We start from the raw sequence: 20353 nt of genomic DNA on the forward strand, positions 1-20353 counted from the left end.
TTGATAGAGATAGACAGTAAGATACTACGATAGTCAGATACTAACATAGAGACAGTTAAGACAGTTGATAGATAGTAAGATACTAAGATAGACACAGTTAAGATAGTTGATAGAGATAGATAGTAAGATACTAAGATAGAGACGGTTAAGATAGTTGATAGAGATAGATAGCAAGATACAAGATACTAAGATAGTAAGATAGAGACAGTTAAGATAGTTGATAGAGATAGATAGTAAGATACAAGATACTATGATAGAGACAGTTGATAGAGATAGATAGTAAGATAGAGACAGTTAAGATAGTTGATAAAGATAGATAGTAAGATAGAAGATACTAAGATACTACGATACTAAGATGGTTGTAAGATAATTGTACACACACACAAACACTAATACTTCAGACACAATCTGATTGGAGAATTAGCTGCTAATACTTTTAGAGGGCATTATTAGTTTCATTTTAATATAACAATAAATGTATGAAATTTCATAACACCAAAAGTAACAAAGAGTTATATATTATATAAATATTTATTGTTTTAAGAATGAGCTGCAAGTACTTTCAGAGCCCATTATTAGCTTCTTTTTTAATAGTGAAATTTTAGTGCACCAAATGTATTCTTGGATTTAAGTTATTATACTTAATATATATATATATATATATATATATATATATATATATATATATATATATATATATATATATATATATATATATATATATATATATATATATATATATATATATATATATATATATATATATCGTAATATTTTAGCCCCTATTTGTATGAAGAATTAACTGCCAGCAGTTGCAGACATACAATTAGTTTTATCTTAATAGAATAATAAATATATAAAATTTGAGTACATCAGATGTATTTTTGGATTTAAGTTAGTATATATATATATATATAATTGGTTACATATAAATGTATATGTAAATGCATTCTTTGATTTGAGTTCTTACTCTTGCTTGTTCCCTTTGGTTGTATGCGTCCTTTGTTGTTAGAATTTGCTTCAATGAGATCCTATCAACTTGACGACAGTTCTCGGAGTCGAACCACAATTGCTTATCAAATTCCTGACTTAAGTTAAAGCATCAAAAAAAAACGTATTTATTAATAGCTCAATCCTTACTATCTGATTTTATAAAAATGACATCAAGAACAAAAGCCACAAAGATGGAAATACAACAGATATTAAGAACCGCATCTTCGTCTGTATCGAGATTCCCGACTCCAAAGCCAGGTTGAAACTCGAGCGATTACAAAAAGCCAAAGAAAATTGCTTGTAAGAAATATTAGAAATGTTCCTACTTCGACTAGAAAAGAAATTAAACAGTAGTTAAACAAGCTAAAAATAGTTCCACTTCTTTTAGATATTCGTTAGAAATTAGAAATTTCATAGGATTACTTAATAAAGAAATATTATTTATGCCCTACTGTAATCTGTAATATAAACTAGAAACTGTAAAAACAATAATAATAATAATAATGAAAAATATTTTTATGCAAGGCCGTATCCAGGAGGGCGAGGTACCGGGTCCGCCCCCCCCCCACCGAAAAAAAAACGTACCCAATTTGTAAAAACATAACCATGATAAGTGAGTGTGCTTCTTTTACATATTCATTAGGAATTTATGACAATTTACAAATTTTGATGTTATTATTTATGGATAGATATTATCTATGTCCTACTGAAATATGTAATGTATATTAGAAATTATAAAATCAAATAATTAATTCGATGAAATGCTTTAATTCAATTCCTGGCAAAGTCTTAAAAACCGCTTTGCATACTTCTGGCTTTTATTATTTATCTTGAGTTTATTTAAATAAATGATCTTAGCATGAAAATGAAGAATCTGACTTGGGGGGTCAACAGATGTTGTTTTACAAATCCGAAGACCTGATTAAACAATCTGCACATTCTTAACATAAATTAGTAAGGTTAATAAAATTTATTCTAGTGCAATTGGAAATTCCTTAACAGATATTCTTTTAATGATCTTTTCATAAAGATATAACGACCACTTTTTTTGTAAACCAAGAGAAAACAACCCAAGAAAGATTAAGCACAAATAACGAGTAAATAGAAGAAATAAAAAAGAGAAATACTGCAAACGACTGTCGTTCATATTTGAAAAAATATTCATAAAAAAACTACTGCAATCCATCCTAATATATAACACTTTCACACTTCGTTTCCACTATCATCATTATCATCAATATCGTCATCATATTCATCGACATCATCATCATAGTCATCATCAAAGAAATCAAGATCGGCACATTCGGGCACAGTCTCTGGTTTTTTCGTCTTAATGCAATATTCTTCCCTGGTTGTTGGAACTTTAACACCATCTTTTACTGCCTCAGCTATTGATTGTTCAACTTGCTTTCTAAACACAATTAATACTTTTATATGCTTTATTATGCAGGAAAAATATTAAAGAGAAACTATATTAAATAAGATACGTAATATGTCTTAATAAAATATATTATAGAGAAATATGATATAGAGAAAACAAATGAGAAAGAAATATATTAAAGAGAATGAATTTTATTTCCCATTAAAAGTCATTAGGCCAATGTGGAGTAATATATCTACTCTCTTTAAGCGAGCAATTGTGTATGCATGTATTTATATAATTTTCTTGAGAACAGCTCAATTTTAAAATAAGCGGACTATTAAGATTTTCTGGCCTGAAAATACGATCTAGATAGGTCATGAGTTCGAAAAACTTTGGTTATAGCCATAGTTTTGGACAAAATCATATAAATGACGTCGTATTCATCGATCTTCATATATTGAAAATCTATCTTCATATTCTTCGGATATCGCAATTTAAAAAGTAAGTTACATAATTTTTTTCCAAGGATGGAATCATTTTTGGTATCTGTGACACATGCGAAATTATAGAAGATCATGAATGACTCCAAACAGCTAAGGTAAAAGGCATGGAATAGGCAACAACAAGAATAATATTGAATTGTGACCGATAATGTTGCACATCACAATCTGTGATTAAAAGATAATTCGAAGAGCTAAAAAAAAAAACATAGAAAAAGGTCTGAGGTAAATAATAAAAGAAAATGAAGAACAATAATATCAGTCGTTAGGAGACATGTAATAATAAGCATCACCAAAAATCACAAATAAAATTATGGATAAGGGCATCTGCAGCTAAAACGATGGACAACGACAGCTGCTGTTAAAAGAGAAGCGACAGCGAGAATCACATCGAATCGTAAATGAAATCTGCGGTTAGAAGAAAAGCAACAATACAATCATTACGAATTCTGGGATAATAGAAATCCTTTAAAATGAGTGATTCTCAGGAAGGATATACAGGAAAGAAGAAATGAATTCACCCGAGAATTTCTTAATTCAACTAAAATTGCTGATTTGCGACCTCATGACTTAAAACTAAAGGATAACCTGATAATTATGCCAATAAGCGTGCTGTTGGCAAGTTGCCAGGGTCCGTGCGAAGCTCGGGTGCTAAAAAATACTAAACGCATTACTAACTTATAGAGAATAAAAGGGTATTAATTCAGAATATCACAAATTCAGTTGGGAAAGATAGGAGACGGTATTTTTGATACATTTACAAAAACAAGAGAGAGAGAGTAAGAGAGCAAGAAATTAAGAATAAAAAAAAAATAGCGACGAAGACCACACTGCCTTTCCATAACAAACAAATACAAAGTAGAAACAATAGGGAAAATCTTTTCAAGTCACTGGAATCTTCCACTGTCTTGAAAAGATTTTCCCTATTGTTTCTACTTTGTATATGTTTAAAATTAAGAATTGTGTTTCAATTAATGAAGATGTGTACAAAAATTGTGAGAAGATATTGGGATGACGCAAAATATTACAACATTGCTTGCCTGCAAAAACAATGATAAATTCATTGATAAATGTCTAGAAAACAAAAAGCTATTATTCTGCTAATACCCAATGATACTAATTCGTTTTTTTCAACAAACTACTACTACTACTACTACAAACCACTCACTGCAGAACCAAGACATCTGCGGCCAACACAGCTACCAACGCTCCCCCATCTATTCAAAGCCACCCTCTTTACAACCTCCCATTAAGTTTCCAGTTCCCTTAAATCTTTCCCTACGACATCTTCCCAACCCATCTCCGTTCGGGGACAACCTGCTTTGTGTTTGGCCCTAGATAGTCGAAGGCCGATCTTGTGCAATCTGTCATTCTTCTTCCCCAGAAAAGTCCTAGCCATCTCAGCCTTTCTTTCATTAGTCCAAGAAGAAAGCAGGATTGAGCCAACATATTCTGAAGTTCGAGAATAGGAAAATATAGGTGTAGGGATTGAAAAATTGTGATATTTATCGTCCAAAACACTTCACTGGATGAGTGGAGGTTTATATTCTGATGTGTGTAAAATCACATCATCAGATTCAGCGTATCGGAGAACCCTACTGTACAAGTTTCAAGCTCCTATGTACAAAAATGTGGAATTTTATATTTTTTGCCAGAAGGCAGATCACGGATGCGTGTTTATTTGTTTTTTTTGTTGTTTTTTTTCCCCAGGGGTGATCGTATCGACCCAGTTGTCCTAGAATAATGCGAGAGGGCTCATTCTAACGGAAATGAAAAGTTCTAGTGCCCTTTTTAAGTGACCAAAAATTGGAGGGCACCTAGGCCCCCTCCTACGCTAATTATTTTCCCAAAGTCAACGGATCAAAATTCTGAGATAGCCATTTTATTCAGCGTAGTCGAAAAACCTTATAACTATGTCTTTGGGGACGACTTACTCCCCCACAGTCCCCGTGGGGGGAGGGGATACAAGTTCAAAACTTTGACCAGTGCTTACATATAGTAATGGTTATTGGGAAGTGTACAGGCGTTTTCAGGAGGAATTTTTGGTTGGAGGCAGGGGTTGAGAAGAGGGAGATATGCTGGGGGAACTTTCCATCGAGGAATTTGTCATGGGGGAAGAAAATTTCCATGAAGGGAGCGCAGGATTTACTAGTATTACTTAAAAAAACAATGAAAAAGTTTTTTTTCAGCTGGAAGTAAGCAGCAGCATTAAAACTTAAAACGAACAGAAATTATTACCCATATGAGGGGCTCACCTCCTCCTAATACCTCGCTCTTTACGCCAAAGTATTGTTAGTAATTTCAACTATTTATTCTGCGGCTTTTGTGATTCAGGGGTCATTCTTAATGAATTGGGACAAAATTTAAGCTTTAGTGTAAAGAGCGAGGTACTGACGAGGGGGCGAACCCCCTCATATATGTAATAAAAACATAAGAATACAAAAGTTCTTTACGTAAGCTAATTTATATGTAAGCTAAGTTACGATTATCTTATACTTATAAAAAGATTCGTAAAAAAATTTACGCTAAAGTTTTTTACTGTTTTAAAATGTAGAATTAAGAGAAAGAGTCAAACTTTAGCGTAAAGAGCGGGGCGTTGAGAGGGAAAAGCCCCTTTCATATACGGAGTAATTTCTGTTCGTTTTAAGTTATAACGTCGCTCCTTACTTTCATTTAAAAAACTTGTTTTTTTTAATTTAATATTATTTAGGGATCAAATGAGGGCACGCAGACAATATTCCTTCATTATACTAAAAATAGATAAAAAGCATCTTTTTCGACAATAACATCGAATTATCTGAGAGCCTCCTCCTCCCCTAGATGTAACTATGAATTTTTTTATATCTTGTACAAAGGGGTTTGGAAAATGAGAAGAGGTCTATATACTTGTCCTGAGAAAGTATTTTGAGGCGCATATCAAGTCTACTTTATCACCCATCAAAGAAATAAGCGCATAACTTTGCATTTTAGATTTTGGCCTGAATGTCAAATTCTTGGCCTGAAACTAAAACACTAAGATTCTGAAACGAGCGAATAATGGCCAATTTTTCAAAGCATTTTTTTATTCTCATTAAAACTCCTTCCAAGCTTAAATACTTGCATGACAGGTTAAGTTGAATATGAAGGATTTTCTAACATCGATATAGAAGGCGTAAGTTTAAGTGGGGGGGGGGAGCAGGTTGAAAATAGGTTCAAGTTATATGGAAAAAGTGCAAAACATGTGTGAAGAATAGATTTCCTTTACTATTTTATAGCAAGAATAAAAACCCAAAAATTTAATTGTGGTCAGTGATATTGACCAATTCAAATTTTTCTGCCTTATTAAGTTTAAGACAGTTGAAATTCCTCCTAGAAGAAAGTGGTTTACACATCATTTGCCATCAATAGTCCCATATCACTACGAAATTTGTTTGGGACACCCTCAAGATGTGTGAGGGGTGCAATAGGGCCGAGTTAAATTTAAGCGGGGGAGATCTTGAAAATAAGATGTAGTTTTTCACGTCATAGAAAACTAAATTTAATTTCTTTTTAAGGAAAACCCTGACCAATACTCTCCCAAAAAAGGGGGCGAGGATTATGCCTAGCGCCTAAGAACTATTCCCATTACAAGAGGAGAATGCTACCCAAAATGTGCTCCACATTCCAGAAGATAAAATCGCCTGGCCTTAAAGACCTGGGCCCCATGACAGTAAAGCTGCTGGACCCCCCCATGCAAGGGGGTGATACTGCCCCTTCGGCCCCCCAAGCCCCATGCACGTGAGGCTGTCGAGCCTTCTATGCTCCCCCAGCCCCATAGCGAAGATTTTGGGTCTTCTACTCCTAAACAAGATGGAGCTGTTGACCTTAATGTACGTATAAATTTATTAATATTTCTCGAAAAACTTACCGCTTTTTTCTAGCTAATGTATATTCCTGTTCCAACTAATACTTTCATATTAGGATCTAGCACAAGGCAAGAACCTGAGATAGTAGGACAATGAGAGAGTCCTTGTTCGATGCCTCTAAGAGAGGGGTTTAATGGTATAAATTTGTCCTAAAAATACACCATTCTTTTCAGGGTTAATAAAGGAAAAATAATTAGGCTTTTGCCGCTCCTTCAAGAAATAGCTAAAATAACAAATTCTTTTCAGATTAATAACGAGCAGAGGGGAGAGCCTGGGCCTGTTAGTTCTGAAGGGTTTGAAGCGCAACTGCTCCTCAGATTAATAACGCATTATTTTAGGGTTTAGAAAAGGGGAGCCTGTCAATGTTGCTCTTGCCGGTCCTAAAGGAAAAAGCTAAACATATGACATTCCTTTCAGGTTAATAAAATAGGAAATAACTTAGATCTTCAAGCTTCAAAAACAATGCATTGCACTGTTGAAGAGCGTTTTACTGTTGTCTCTACGAGAAGATTTGAGCATTCAAATCCCAAGATTAATAATGGATTTATTTTTTTCAACTTCATAATAAGAAAAATATCAGGGGCCCTAACTATAGTTTCGAGGGGAGACCCCAGGAAAATAGATAAATATAAGACATTCCTTTCAGGTTAATAAAAGAGAAAATAACTAAGATCTTCAAGCTTCTAAAAATAATACATAATAGTGATGAAATGCGTTTTACTATTCTCTCTAAGAATGAAAATACCGGGTCTAAGATTAATATTCCTTTTCAGCACAATAACCGGCCTCTGGCCCCTAGATTGACATTTTTTCACATCTTAAAATCATAAATGCATCAAGAGAGTAATTTTTTTCCAGGCAGCACCCGGAAAGTATTCAAATCAGATTATAGAGGATTTATTCACCGACCTCCTTGGAGGTCGTAGCACCAATGAATTTCAATACCCCATTAGTAAGACTCTTTAGAACATTAGTAGTAGCTGAATCGTAAAGAGACCACTTACCAATATTTATGTGGTAATTTCTGGTCATTAAATTTATAACTGATAGTGTTGGGGCAATGGACCCAAAGGGTCACTTTGGAGGCCTATGTATGCCCATTAAATTTCCAACTGGTAGTGAGGTGTCAGTAATTCTGAAAGGTCACTTTGGAGCTCCATTTATGATCAATAAACCATTAGTTGGTAGTGTGGTCTCAATGGATCCGAAGGGTCCACCTTTAAGTGTGCAATTCTGTTTCAGCCGAATATAAATTCTTTCAAAGAATGAAATCAAAAGTGTTTCAATCAGCTAACACCTCTTATTATTTTCTAGGTTCACATACTAGCATTACCATCGGAATTCCGCTAAAATCTGTGTACGGCCGAAGTGGAAAAATAAGCTGAGGGGAATTATGGTTTGGGTTGAGCTCAATTAGTATACTTTCCTCACTTTTGACGTAGATAGCTTTGTCAGGGTTCTCAGGCTCCATGCAGAATTTTTAGGCAAACTCTCAGCGCAGGTACTGCCTAAGAAGGTCGAGAGGGTGCTAGAAGAACAGGCGCCCGTCCTTTCGAAAGATATGGGGGAATTAGAACAAAATTGTGCCGACTCACCCCCTAAATTGCCTGATTTTAACCATGCCGATACCACTTAGCGCAATATTTATTTTCTTAGAGCTAGGTTTGGAGACATATACAATACTCTTACGAGTGGTAGTATCCATATGGATCCAGTAGACATGGCACACTCTTATGTCGTCAAGATTCGGACACTTTTCGAAAAAGCCTTTGGGAGGCAGGCGGTCGGGATAGCGTGAAGGCATCCTCGCCAAAAAATTTTTTTAATGAAAAGACGGGTGATATGTACTCACATTACCTACAAACGAAAATGGGGACGCTCCATCCAGACTTGCATAATTTGAGAGAGTTTTATTCAGATTGGGTGGGTAGTTTTTTTTAATAGGGTAGAGAATCATAATGAAAATGGGAGCAGATCAGTTGTTTTATTTATTGAAAATTTAGATGCTAATGTCACAAATTTGAAACAGAATCCGTTTTAAGAGGCGAGAGGGAGAAGAATTAAAGAAAACATAATGCGGATTTAGAGGGTTGCCAAGGTCTACAAAACTCCAAGAGAGTTTCAAGTATTCAGTCCTTGTCGCAGGCCATAAACCCACGGAAATGATGCTACTAAGACACATTTGGACGATTTGGCAGTTAATGGGGATGAGGAGAGGGCAGAGTTTCCTAAGATAGATTTCAATTGTTTGAAGGGCAATATACTATAACACTTCAGGGGATAGACATTTTTGAAAGGGCTAACGAACATTTAAAGATTGGGTTTTAATGTTAAAGTACGATACAGAGTATGAAGAGGGACAACTTGAAGATGAAAAAGGGCTTTTATATCCAGTAAGTCAATTGAATCAGTGAAAACTGAGTATGGCTTCTTTACGAGTCTGCCAGTGAGCCTAATGCAAATGGAATTTTCTTTCCAATTCCTAGTATTAGTTAGGTTTTAAATAAGAATAGAAAGGGACAGGAGCTGAATGCTATTATTGCCCAATGTGTCTCTCTAGATTCCGAACCAAATTGAAACTTCACCTGAGGCACTGCAAGCGTCATGGATACCAGTCCGTGGGGACGGTTTCGGGTGACAATGCCATCTTGCAGTTTAAGAATTTTCAGACTTAGCTCCTGCAGAGCGATAAGGTGGCATTAGATGTCGAGGCCAAACTCATGGATGTGTGCGATCCATCAAGCTCGAATCGTGTTAAAGAACATGAAACCATTGGGGCCTTTTTACTCATAGGCAAAGAGACTCAAGTAATACAATGTAATCAGGTAGAAGTATTTGAAATATTGGGTGTGGAATATTGTGTAGGTGCAGCTATGGCTGCACTTATTATAACAGCTAATAAGTCATTTTCTCAGCTGTGCAATACAAATTATCCAATGACTATCACCAAAAGATGCGTTGGTAATTGAAAATAAAGATATGTGTTGGGCTTACGAGAAAAAATTGTTTAGGGTAGTGGGGATATGGCAGTCCGCAACCATGTTTACTTCACTAATCCTATTTAATTGGGAGGGATAGCTTTTGGGGAGTAGCAAATAAATCTTGTGATTTAAATGTCAGGCAGAACATTTTCTACCGGTTTACATGCACAATACCAACTATGATTTAAAATTCATATTACCAGCGATGGTACGTTTGCAGAAAGATGAAGTTGTAGATGGTACATGGGTAAATGGTTCTTTTTCTTATAACTTCATACCCAAATCATCTGAGAAGTTGCTGCTCTTGGAATTCAATTGGATAACAAATGAAAATAATAATTCGTACTTGAATAAAATCTGTTTTTAGATTCTTATGGTTTTTCCCCCAAATCAAGTTAACTCAATCAAGAACAGAAATACGATTATTTTAATAGCTTCCTCCTCTTAAACAGCAGTTTCCAGATGACGAAATGTATGATTTCTTAACGTGTAAAGGTATATACCCGTATTAGTACTAAAACTCCACCTCAAGGCTACCTGAGGAAAAATTGCCAACAATCGAAGCATTTTATGATTCACTTCATGATCGTCAATGTATCACTGCCGATACAATCGTTTTAATGTATCCCAAACGTTTTAGCAATGTATTTGCTAAAAACATTTGGGGCATGGAAGGGTGTACAAGGGGAAGGATTATTGTAAAAGACACCTGGCAAGTAATGTATTGACGTTGTTGGATATTGTCTGTAAAAACAAGGATAACATTTACAAGGAAGTAGGGATATTATGTTTCAAATCCTCATCTGGTAATGGATTTAATTCTCTAAATCACCGATGAAAAACTAGGTTCGATCACTGACGAGAATCAGCACTTATTTGTAGAGAGATCCATGCGGGGAGGGTATGATTTCCATGGAGATGGTATCCTGGAGACCAACCCCATTGGACAGCGCACCAGTGAAAAATAGAACGCGGTTTTCCTGGATAAGAACTCCCTTTATTCGTCGACAATGTCTCACTTCTCTTTGCCGTGTGGGAATTACAAATCGCTGGACAATCCTTGTGCTCCAAGCTTCCCCGACATATCCACTGTTGAGAAGAATGGTTCACAAGGATGGTTCTTCAAAAGTAATGGTAAAATACCAGTGGAACTTCATGACTCGGTAAATCACTTGGTTTTCCCGCGTGTAAATAGACCAGTGCCTAGGGATTCACCGAGTCCCTATAATTTATCTTTGGTAGAGGATGGGTAATTGCACAGGACACCTTCAAAAGCATATAGTCGACCTTCATTCAAAACAAAATATTGTTGTACATCACGTTCTTCTGCGGTGGATGCTGGCCAACGATTTCAAGGCTACAAAGATTCATAGAGCCCTCCGATTCGATCAAAAGCCATATATGAAGACGTTTATTGACACCTTTGTCAGTAAACGATTTTGAGGCAAAACGATGGTTGAGAAATCTTTAAACTCATTTTAAATTCAGCCTTCGGTAAGATACACGAAAGTGTGCGCAATAGGAGTCGTTGTGACGTTACAACCGACCCAAAAACTGTGCTCGAACCATTGTACACCCAAACTTCACATCGTTCACGATCAGAGCCTCCAATATGGTCCCTTTACATAGGAAAACAGAAACCTAGCATTAGATAAAACATTGCAACTGGCAGTGTCATATTAGAATTTTCAAAAAAACTCATTTTGGAATCTTATTACGATGTGTGTAAGCTCCAATGGCCGAGGGAGGGACAAGTTCAAATTTATTATGGTGATACTGATTTATTATTGTTAAAAGCTAAAACAGAGAACTTATTAGATGATTTGGAAATGGTATGCACATTAGCTCTCGAATGAACTACACCAACTAGGACGAGTCCATTTCCCGGAGCTAGTGAAGCGCCAGGCCCCAACTGAGTCATTATTTTTAAAATTCGAGATGGAGAGCGACTTGATATCTAATCGTGAGCTTGCAGGTCCGAAAGTGTACTGTGTATCAAAGAAGTCTGGAAAGGGGTGCCTTAACACTATGTAAAGGAAAATTTCGATATGAGTGTTTATAGGAACTGTGAAGAAAATAACTTAGTTCCAAGAGCGAGTGTCATGGCCATTCGCTCTTTAAATTTTAAAAATTATACATTTAAAGTCGAGAAAATGCCATGTCAGCCATATCGGATAAAGTCTATGTGCACGCGGACGGTGTGAGAGCAATAACAAACGGCCATTACCTTACTTCAGATCAAGACGCATGTGTAGATTACAGACGGCGTCTCGGTCTGGAATGAGCTTAATAATTGCTGGGAGGGGGGTCCAATCAGTCTCCAGCTCAGCAATGTATGTTTTCTAGTGTTTTTACAGGTAGTGTTTTGTGGAGTTTTTTTTTACATGTTTTTATTTATTTTATATTTGTATATTTTTGCACAAAGCAGAATCAATGTCTGAAAAATTATACTTTGAATTCACCATCATCGCCCTAGTCCGCAGATGGCGGATATATTTAAAATCAGCATTAAAATACAATTCTTTTGATGTAACTATTGTTATAAAAATTCCGCTTTTTAAAGTTTCGGTTACGTTTGACGTTAGACATTTAAATTTGGGAAAAACCTATGTTATTGTTATTTAAATTTGCAAAAACCACAAAATTCGTAATCACGAACTGTTTGATAAGCAAATAGTCACCATTCATTGAAAAGCAAGGAGACTGAAAGTAAATTTATTCTGATGTAAATAAATGAAAATTTTGTTAAAACTTGGCCTGAAAATTTTTGGGAGACAGGGAGGGGGAGGGCACTAATCAAGATTTTGCCTCGTGCACAAGAGAGACCAGAACCACCACTAATGGTTCGAACCATTCCATCTGTATATAATTACGTTGGGCACCTCATCGATTAGCTTAAATCCTAAATTATTTTTAAACAATCTGAAAGAAAACATATCCTCTTATTTCATTAGCAACCTTAATTTGGCTCCATAGTTAACTAGACTCATTCAAAATCTGATCTGGATAGAAAAGCCACACTTTGATATTGATGCAAGGTTGTTCTCGTGAAGGAAACATGTTAAGAAAACAATTCTTACTTCAGAATATGCAGAAAAATTGTAACTAACACATTTTTAAGGCGCTTCCATCATGCTTTACCCCAAAATATACAACAAAAAATAGAGAAAATATACAACTCACACTATACGTCATTGCGTCACTCTTGTTTCAACTTAATGCCCGTAAATTGAATAAACGCTGATGAAACTGATGGAAAAAAACAACACATATTTGGAAATACATAATATGGGCTGTATATTTGCACACCAGGGGGAAGGAGAGGGGTTAGCAGATTCAAAAAGTGTTAACTACAATTCTCTGGATATTATTAAATAAGAATTTCTTTTTTTATTAGCATGTTCCCTTCTCAAGATGCCTTCAAAAGAATCGTATTTTATGCTGATTTTAAATATATACGTTTCATCAAGTTTAGTCTTACCCATCAAAAGTTAAAAACCTGAGAAAATTTGTCTTATTTTAGAAAATAGGGGGAAACCTCCCTAAAAGTCATAGAATCTTAACGAAAATCACACCATCAGATTCAGCGTATCAGAGAATCCTAATCTCATATCTACAAAAATGTAGAATTTTGTATTTTTAGCCAGAGGATAGATCACGGATGCGTGTTCATTTGTTTGTTTACTGTTCCCAGGGGTGATCGTATCGACCCAGTGGTCCTAGAATGTCGCGAGAGGGCTCATTTCAACGGAAATTAATAGTTCTAATGCCCTTTTTAAGTGACCAAAAAAATTTGAGGGCGCCTAGGACCCCGCCCATGCTCATTTTTTTCCAAAGTCATCGGATCAAAATTTTGAGATAGCCATTTTGTTCGGAAAAGTCGAAAAACCTAATAACTATGTATTTGTGGACGACTTAATCCCCCGGGGGAGGGGCTGCAATTTACAAACTTTTACCATTCTTAATATATAGTAATAGCTATTGGGAAATGTACAGACGTTTTCAGGGGGACTTTTTCGCGTTGGGGGGGATGGGTTGGGGAAAGGGGTTACGCTGGAGGATATTTTCATGGAGGAATTTATCACGAGGGAAGAGAATTTCCATGAAGGGGGCGCAGGATTTTCTAACATTATTTTTTTTTTTTAAATGAGAAAATAAATTAAAAAAAATTCAACTGGAAGTAAGAAAGACCACTAAATTTCAAAACGAACAGAAATTATTACGTATATAAGGGGTTTCGTTTCCTCCTCAATACCTCGCTCTTTAAGCTAAAGTATTTTTAGTAATTTCAACTATTTATTCTACGGTCTTTGTGATTCAGGGTCAACCTTAAAGAATTGGGACAAAATTCAAGCTTTATTGGAAAGAGCGAGGTGTTGACAAGGGGGCGAACCCCCTCATATGCGTAATAAAAATATACAAACATAAAAGTTTGTTACGCAAGTTAATTCGTAAGTTACGTATATTTATTACTAGTAAAAACGTTCGTAAAAAAATAAGAAGTTCTAGTCGCCTTTTTAAGTAACCAGAAATTGGAGGGCAACTAGCCCACCATTTTTTTTTTATCAAAGTCGTCCGATGAAAACTATGAGAAAGTCATTTAGCCAAAAAAAAAAAAAAAAAAAAAAAAAAAAAAAAAAAAAAAAAAAAAAAAAAAAAAAAAAAAAAATACAAATTTCGTTTTAGTTATTCATGTGCAGTGAGCCAAAACCAAAACATCCATTAATTCAAAAACTTTCAGAAATTAAATAAAAAAACAAGTTTTTTAAACTGAAAGTAGGGAGCCATATTAAAAGTGAAAACAAACAGAAATTATTCCCTATGTGAAAGGGGATGCCCCCTCCTCAACGCCCCGCTCTTTACGCTAAAGTTTGTATTGTTTTAAAAAGTTGAGTTGTGACAAAGAGTCAAACTTAGCGTAAAGAGCGGGTCGTTGAAGAGGGGACACCTTTTCTTCAGTAATCTTGTGATTTATGTGTAACTTTAGTGATTTTTTTTTGTTTAAGCAAATCACTAGGAATAGTGATACGTCACTGGGGGTGGCGACCCTGATCATCATCCATATCTCCCTCTCAAGAAAAAAAAGAAAGCCAACTAAATTTAAAATAATATAAAAAATAACTTTATAAAGAAGGTGAACTCACTTTATAATGTTTTCATATTCTTTATCCTTTGACTCTTTCCACTTCCTGTACATTACAGAGGCATCTACATTGGCAGGAGATGAACAGTTAGGCTCGTTCAGTAAAGAGATGACGCTTAGCAGAACTGTCCGAACGTTTTGGGTGGGATTCCATCGCTCACAAGGCAATTCACCACTCTGTGGGTCATCCACTGGAGGATGTAGGATTGATATACACAAGTCACCGTTCTAAAATTTAATTTGACAAGACTGTTACAAAAATAGTTGTTATAGAAGGAATTTTTTTAGAGCAAATTTAGTTAAAAATTTACGGAACGCATATAAAATAACACTTATTTTTTGTCAGTTTGAAAAAAAAGAAGAACTATAGGAGCAAGGTTATTTGGACGAGTTTCTTTGCGCAGGTGGGATTCAGGATACATTTCAAATTTTGAGAGATCAGATAAAGATTATGACAAACAAAGAAGAAATCGCAAGAAAAATCTTACGAAAACACTCCCCAAATTGCACACGCATGTGTGTGTATGGGAGTTGTAGGCCTACCTCTAACATGTCCAATTTCTCCTCCATTCTACATTTTTTTTAAATTGTGTCAAATCATAATATATTAACTTGTAAAAATCATAACTACCAGTCTTTAAAAAGATACTGATATCTCTTTTGCTGGAATATTCAGTTATTGTTAGTAGTATTGCACACGCATGTGTGTGTATGGGAGTTGTAGGCCTACCTCTAACATGTCCAATTTCTCCTCCCTTCTCCATTTTTTTTAAAAGTGTGTCAAATCATAATATTTTAACTTTTAAAAATCATAACTACCAGTCTTTAAAAAGATACTGATATCTCTTTTGCTGGAATATTCAGTTATTGTTAGTAGTATTGCACACGCATTAGTACAATTTTTGTACTTGTTAGTTATTTGCCCCCTCCACATACACATTACGTATATAATAACGATATTATTTTTAAATTTGAAATTTGGTTCAATGCAAAATTAAACTAAGAGGTTCAACGCATATTAACGAAACTAACCAGGAGTGAGGGAAGTGCTTGTCATCCCGGACCGGATGCATGTGCCCGTTATAAAGAAGGGTACTGAATGCCTATAAATACTATTAACAACACCCGAATGTTAGTAGAATCACCGGAAAATGAATGGGAGAATCACCCAAACACTGGTACAAAGGATCCAAGAGACAAAACTGGAGTGCAAGAATATACCTGTTGTTAACTCCGGTCCCCACCACTCTTTGAGGGGCACACTTATGTGAACAATGACAAAATTTTATAGAACTTAATTATAAAAATATATACTTCTAGATATCTAAGAACTTTTCAACGATTCCTGTATTATTCTGATTGCTCAAAAACGAAATATAGGTGGAAAAACTAAAACTAAATAGTGGTGAAAACACTAAACACTATATAATAATGCTAACACGAAACAGTAAATAGTGGCGCAAACACTTAAATAGATTGTGCAGACACTAAACAGTCACTTTCACGATTTATTTTCACTTGCTTTCTGTCCAGTATATTGAACTAAAAATAGGTAGAAATAGGCGAAAAATGGCCCCTATGTGGACTTAAATCCAACAATAATAGCGAATAAAGTACAGATTTAAAAATCTGTTTAGGGACAATTTAAAGAAGACTGAAAAAAATTGATAAATTATTTTAAGGGTTACTTTATAGAAGTAACCGTTAGCTGTTTCTTTTTCATATCACTCAAGAATAAATATCGCCGTCTTATAAAAAAACACTTGACACATTCTTTGTACGATGAAAAACAAAAGTTAAAATCCGAAAAATTTATAAATAGAAATTATAAATTAAATCACAATGGCCGAGAGGCTTGGTTAGAGACCCGGGATACGTAAGGCCAGTTTCGAAACTCTGGTTCGATGACAGAAACGATTTGAGGAAGAAACAAACAATGCACATTAACTTAATTAATTGAAATTAACACAGATAAACCTACAACTTTAAAGCAAGAAGGAGATGGAGCAAATGACATTTTAGAGGACAATGTTCTTACATCCAAGCTCGCAAGCACGTACATGGAAATTTTTCAGGAGGGGGAGGCTATCAAAAAGACAAATTTCATTTGATTATTTGAATAGGAAGCACTCAGAAATCCAGCATAATTTACGATTTCCGATAGAGGTCCGAGCTCCCCTCCTTCCGTATATCTCTACAAGGTTATTAACATTTTTTTTCCAGAGTCTTTAGACAGAAGGGGTCCTTCAATTCTCCTTGGGAGAGGGTTTCCTACCCATCTATCTGCTTCAAAACCCATAAACAAACAGCTAGTTTTTATAAGCAAAGAAAATCTTTATCAGCTCGTGAGGGAAGGCAGGGGAGGGGGTTAAAGGGTCCATAGTCTTTCTGGAGTAGCAAAGGATGGCAAGACAAGTGAAAGCATTTTTACTCAAGCATGTTTTCATGGATGTTTAAGCTTTGGAATATATTTTTTTTTACATTTCGGGGGAGGAAGAGTCAAAGCCTTGATTAGTAAGAGCCTAATTCCCCCTTCACCTATCCCAAACGACATTCCTGCCATAGGAAACAAGCAGACTGGCTCATTATCTTGATGCCATCTCGTTTTTGCATTTATTACGCCATTCGACTATTTTGATTTTAGACTGGTAATCTTGATATTGTTCTTTTTTTCTTTCTATGGAATGGTGTCTATGTAACAAACATTTTGAGAAAAAAGGTGTAGAACTGAATTTTAGAGCCCAAACGATAAAAGTTAAATCTTAAAAAAAAAACAAGTAAGTAAGTATGACGGCACTAGACCCTTAAGGTCCAAACCAGCGGTGTGTGATCTTCGCTGCGTGGCCCTTCAGCCAGGAAGTCCAATTGGGGGGGGGAGGTAGGGGGTCAGTCACTTTGTGCTTTCGCACACCCATCCTTCTTACATTCCCTATATTTTTCCAGGTACCTCTTACTATTACCATAAATTATATAAGCATTTCTTTGAATTTTTTTAAGCGACATATGAGGCCAGATGCTTGTAAAGCCAGAAAAAGGGTTGTGAAAAAAGGGTTGAAAAAAGAAAAAAAGGTAGAAAAAGGGTTGCACATCATTTTACTAAATGAAGAGAAGGAAATTTACATGACCGTAGCATCAATGCTTGAAGTAAATGTATTTTGACTCTTGCCTGGCAAGACTAAAATGACTCAAGACTCAATGACTAAAGACTCAAAATGAGGAAAAAGGGAAGGAATGAAGACAAATAAATGGAAATAAACAAAATCCAAATAAGGGTGATTACCCACATCTTTTCTACTTCAACAATAAAGAATGACATGAAAACGGGTACTTACTTCATAAACATTGGGATGCCACAATTTAGTAACAAACCTTACATGTGGCGGAGAATAGGGGTAGTCTGCTGGGAACTTTACCACCACCTAAAACAAAACAAAAAATTATAGTTTTTTTATATTATCTAAAAAAATTGTTAAGAGTTAATATAAAAATGAAAATAACAATTTTTTAGATAAAATTAAAATATAAGATATAAAATAAGACAAAAATACAAATAAAACAAATACCTATAAAAAAATTAAAATAACATACAAAAATTAATATTAGTCGACTTAATACTCAAAGAAAAACATTGCGGAGTAAATAAAACTAAGAGAAAAGCATATCATAGGTAGTTTTTTTTTTTTTTTTTTTTTTTTTTTTTTTTTTTTTTTTTTTTTTTTTTTTTAGACCAGGGCACTTCGTATCGAAGGAGTTGTCGTAGAAACTTCAAAAAGGACTCATTCGATTGGAAATAGAAAGTGCTAGCGCCCATTTTAATAGTCAAAAGAAATTGGTGGGCAACTAGCCCCCTCGCACGCCCACCATTCCCCCAAACATGTTCAATAAAACTTTTGAGATAGCCATTTTGTTCAATTTAGTTGAATAAATCCGGAAATTATGTCTTCGAGGATGACCCCCCCCCCCACAGCACTCAGGGCAAGGGTTGTAAGTTATGCCCTGGAGGCATTTAGAGTATATATAGAAAAGGGTGATCGCATTAATGTCAGAGGGGGCTCATTGGGTTGCTAATCAGAAGTTCTAGTATCCCTTTTAAGATTCAGAGTGATCGGAGGGTGGATATCCCCACATACATATTGTATTTTCCCAAAATGTATCTGATAGAAGTTTTGAGATGACCATTTGTTGTCGTAGAAACTTCGAAAGGAGCTCATTCGATTGGAAACTGAAAGGGCCAGTGCCCTTTTTCATAGTCAAAATTAAATGGAGGGCAACTAACCCTCCTTCCATGCCCACCATTTTCCTAAACACATCCAATCAAAATTTGAGATAGCCATTTTGTTCAACGTTGTTGAGAGGTCCGGCAATTACATCTTTGAGGGTGAGTCTCCCTTCTACCAGAGCCCTCAGGGCAAGGTAAGTTATACCCTGGGGGGCATATAAAGTACATAGAAAGGGTGATCGTAGAATCTCCGGAATGGGCTCATTTGATTGGAAATCAGATGTTCTAGTGGTCGTTTCAAGATTCAGAGTGATCGGGGGGTGGATACCCCCCCAACCTTGTATTTTCCCGGAATGCATCTGATAAAATTTTGAGATGGCCATTTGTTGTCGTAAAAACTTCAAAAAGAGCTCATTCGATTGGAAATGAAAAGGGCTAGTTCGCTTTTTAATAGTTGAAAAGACTGGACGGCAACTAACCCCTCCCATGCTCAACATGTCCCTAAACACATTCAATAAAAAATCTGAGATAGCGATTCTATTCAACGTAACTGAAAGGTCCAGAAATTTATCTTTGAGGATGACAACCCCCCACAGCCCTCAGGGCACGGGCGGCAAGGGTTGTAAGTTATGCCGTGGGCACATACAAGGAATATACAGAAAGGGTAATCGCTTAAACTTTGGATGGGGTACAATGGATTGGTTATCAGAAGTTCTAGTGCCCTTTTTAAGGTTAAAATTCATCGGAGAGTGGATAATCCCCACACCTCGAATTTGCCCAAAATGCAATTTATAGAAATTTTGAGATGGCCATTTGTTGTTGAAGTAACTTCGAAAAAAGCTCATTCGGTTGGAAATTGAAAGAGCCAGTGCCCTTTTAAATAGTCGAAAGTGATTGGAGGGCAACTAACCCCCCTCCCAAGCCCACCATTTCCCCAAACACATCCAATAAAAATTTCGAGATATCCCTTTTGTTCAACGTAGTTGAAAGGACCAGAAATTATGTCTTTGAGGATGACCCCCACCGCCCTAAGGGCAAAGTAAGTTATGCCCTGGGGGCATATAAGGTATGTATAGAAAGGGAGGGGACTCGTTGCATTGGTAATGAGAAGTTCTAGTGCCCTTTTTAACATTCAGAGTGATCGGTGGGTGGATACACCTCCCCCCAAACCTTGTAATTTCCATACTTACATCTGATGAGAATTTTTAGACGGCCATTTTTGTCGTAGAAACTTAAAAAAAAAGATTCAATCGATTGGAAACTGATGTGA

The 20353-nt window shown here is 35.7% G+C and overlaps 1 protein-coding gene across 3 annotated transcripts in view; it reads right to left on the minus strand.

Annotated features, from left to right (window-relative positions):
• Nucleotides 1–1104: 1104 nt before the first annotated feature.
• Nucleotides 1105–20353, minus strand: part of LOC136035571 (ubiquitin-conjugating enzyme E2 R2-like) — a 47799-nt gene continuing 28550 nt past the window's right edge. For all 3 annotated transcript variants that reach the window (XM_065717446.1, XM_065717444.1, XM_065717443.1), the window contains exons 3-5: nucleotides 18197–18283; nucleotides 14866–15092; nucleotides 1105–2404 (exon numbers count right to left, since the gene is read on the minus strand). In XM_065717446.1, coding sequence (XP_065573518.1) covers nucleotides 2197–2404; nucleotides 14866–15092; nucleotides 18197–18283 — 522 coding nt within the window. In that variant the 3' untranslated portion in view covers nucleotides 1105–2196. The remainder of the gene's footprint in view (nucleotides 2405–14865; nucleotides 15093–18196; nucleotides 18284–20353) is intronic.

The sequence above is a fragment of the Artemia franciscana genome, chromosome 14 (genome assembly GCF_032884065.1).
Source record: "Artemia franciscana chromosome 14, ASM3288406v1, whole genome shotgun sequence".
Lineage (NCBI taxonomy): Eukaryota > Metazoa > Arthropoda > Branchiopoda > Anostraca > Artemiidae > Artemia > Artemia franciscana.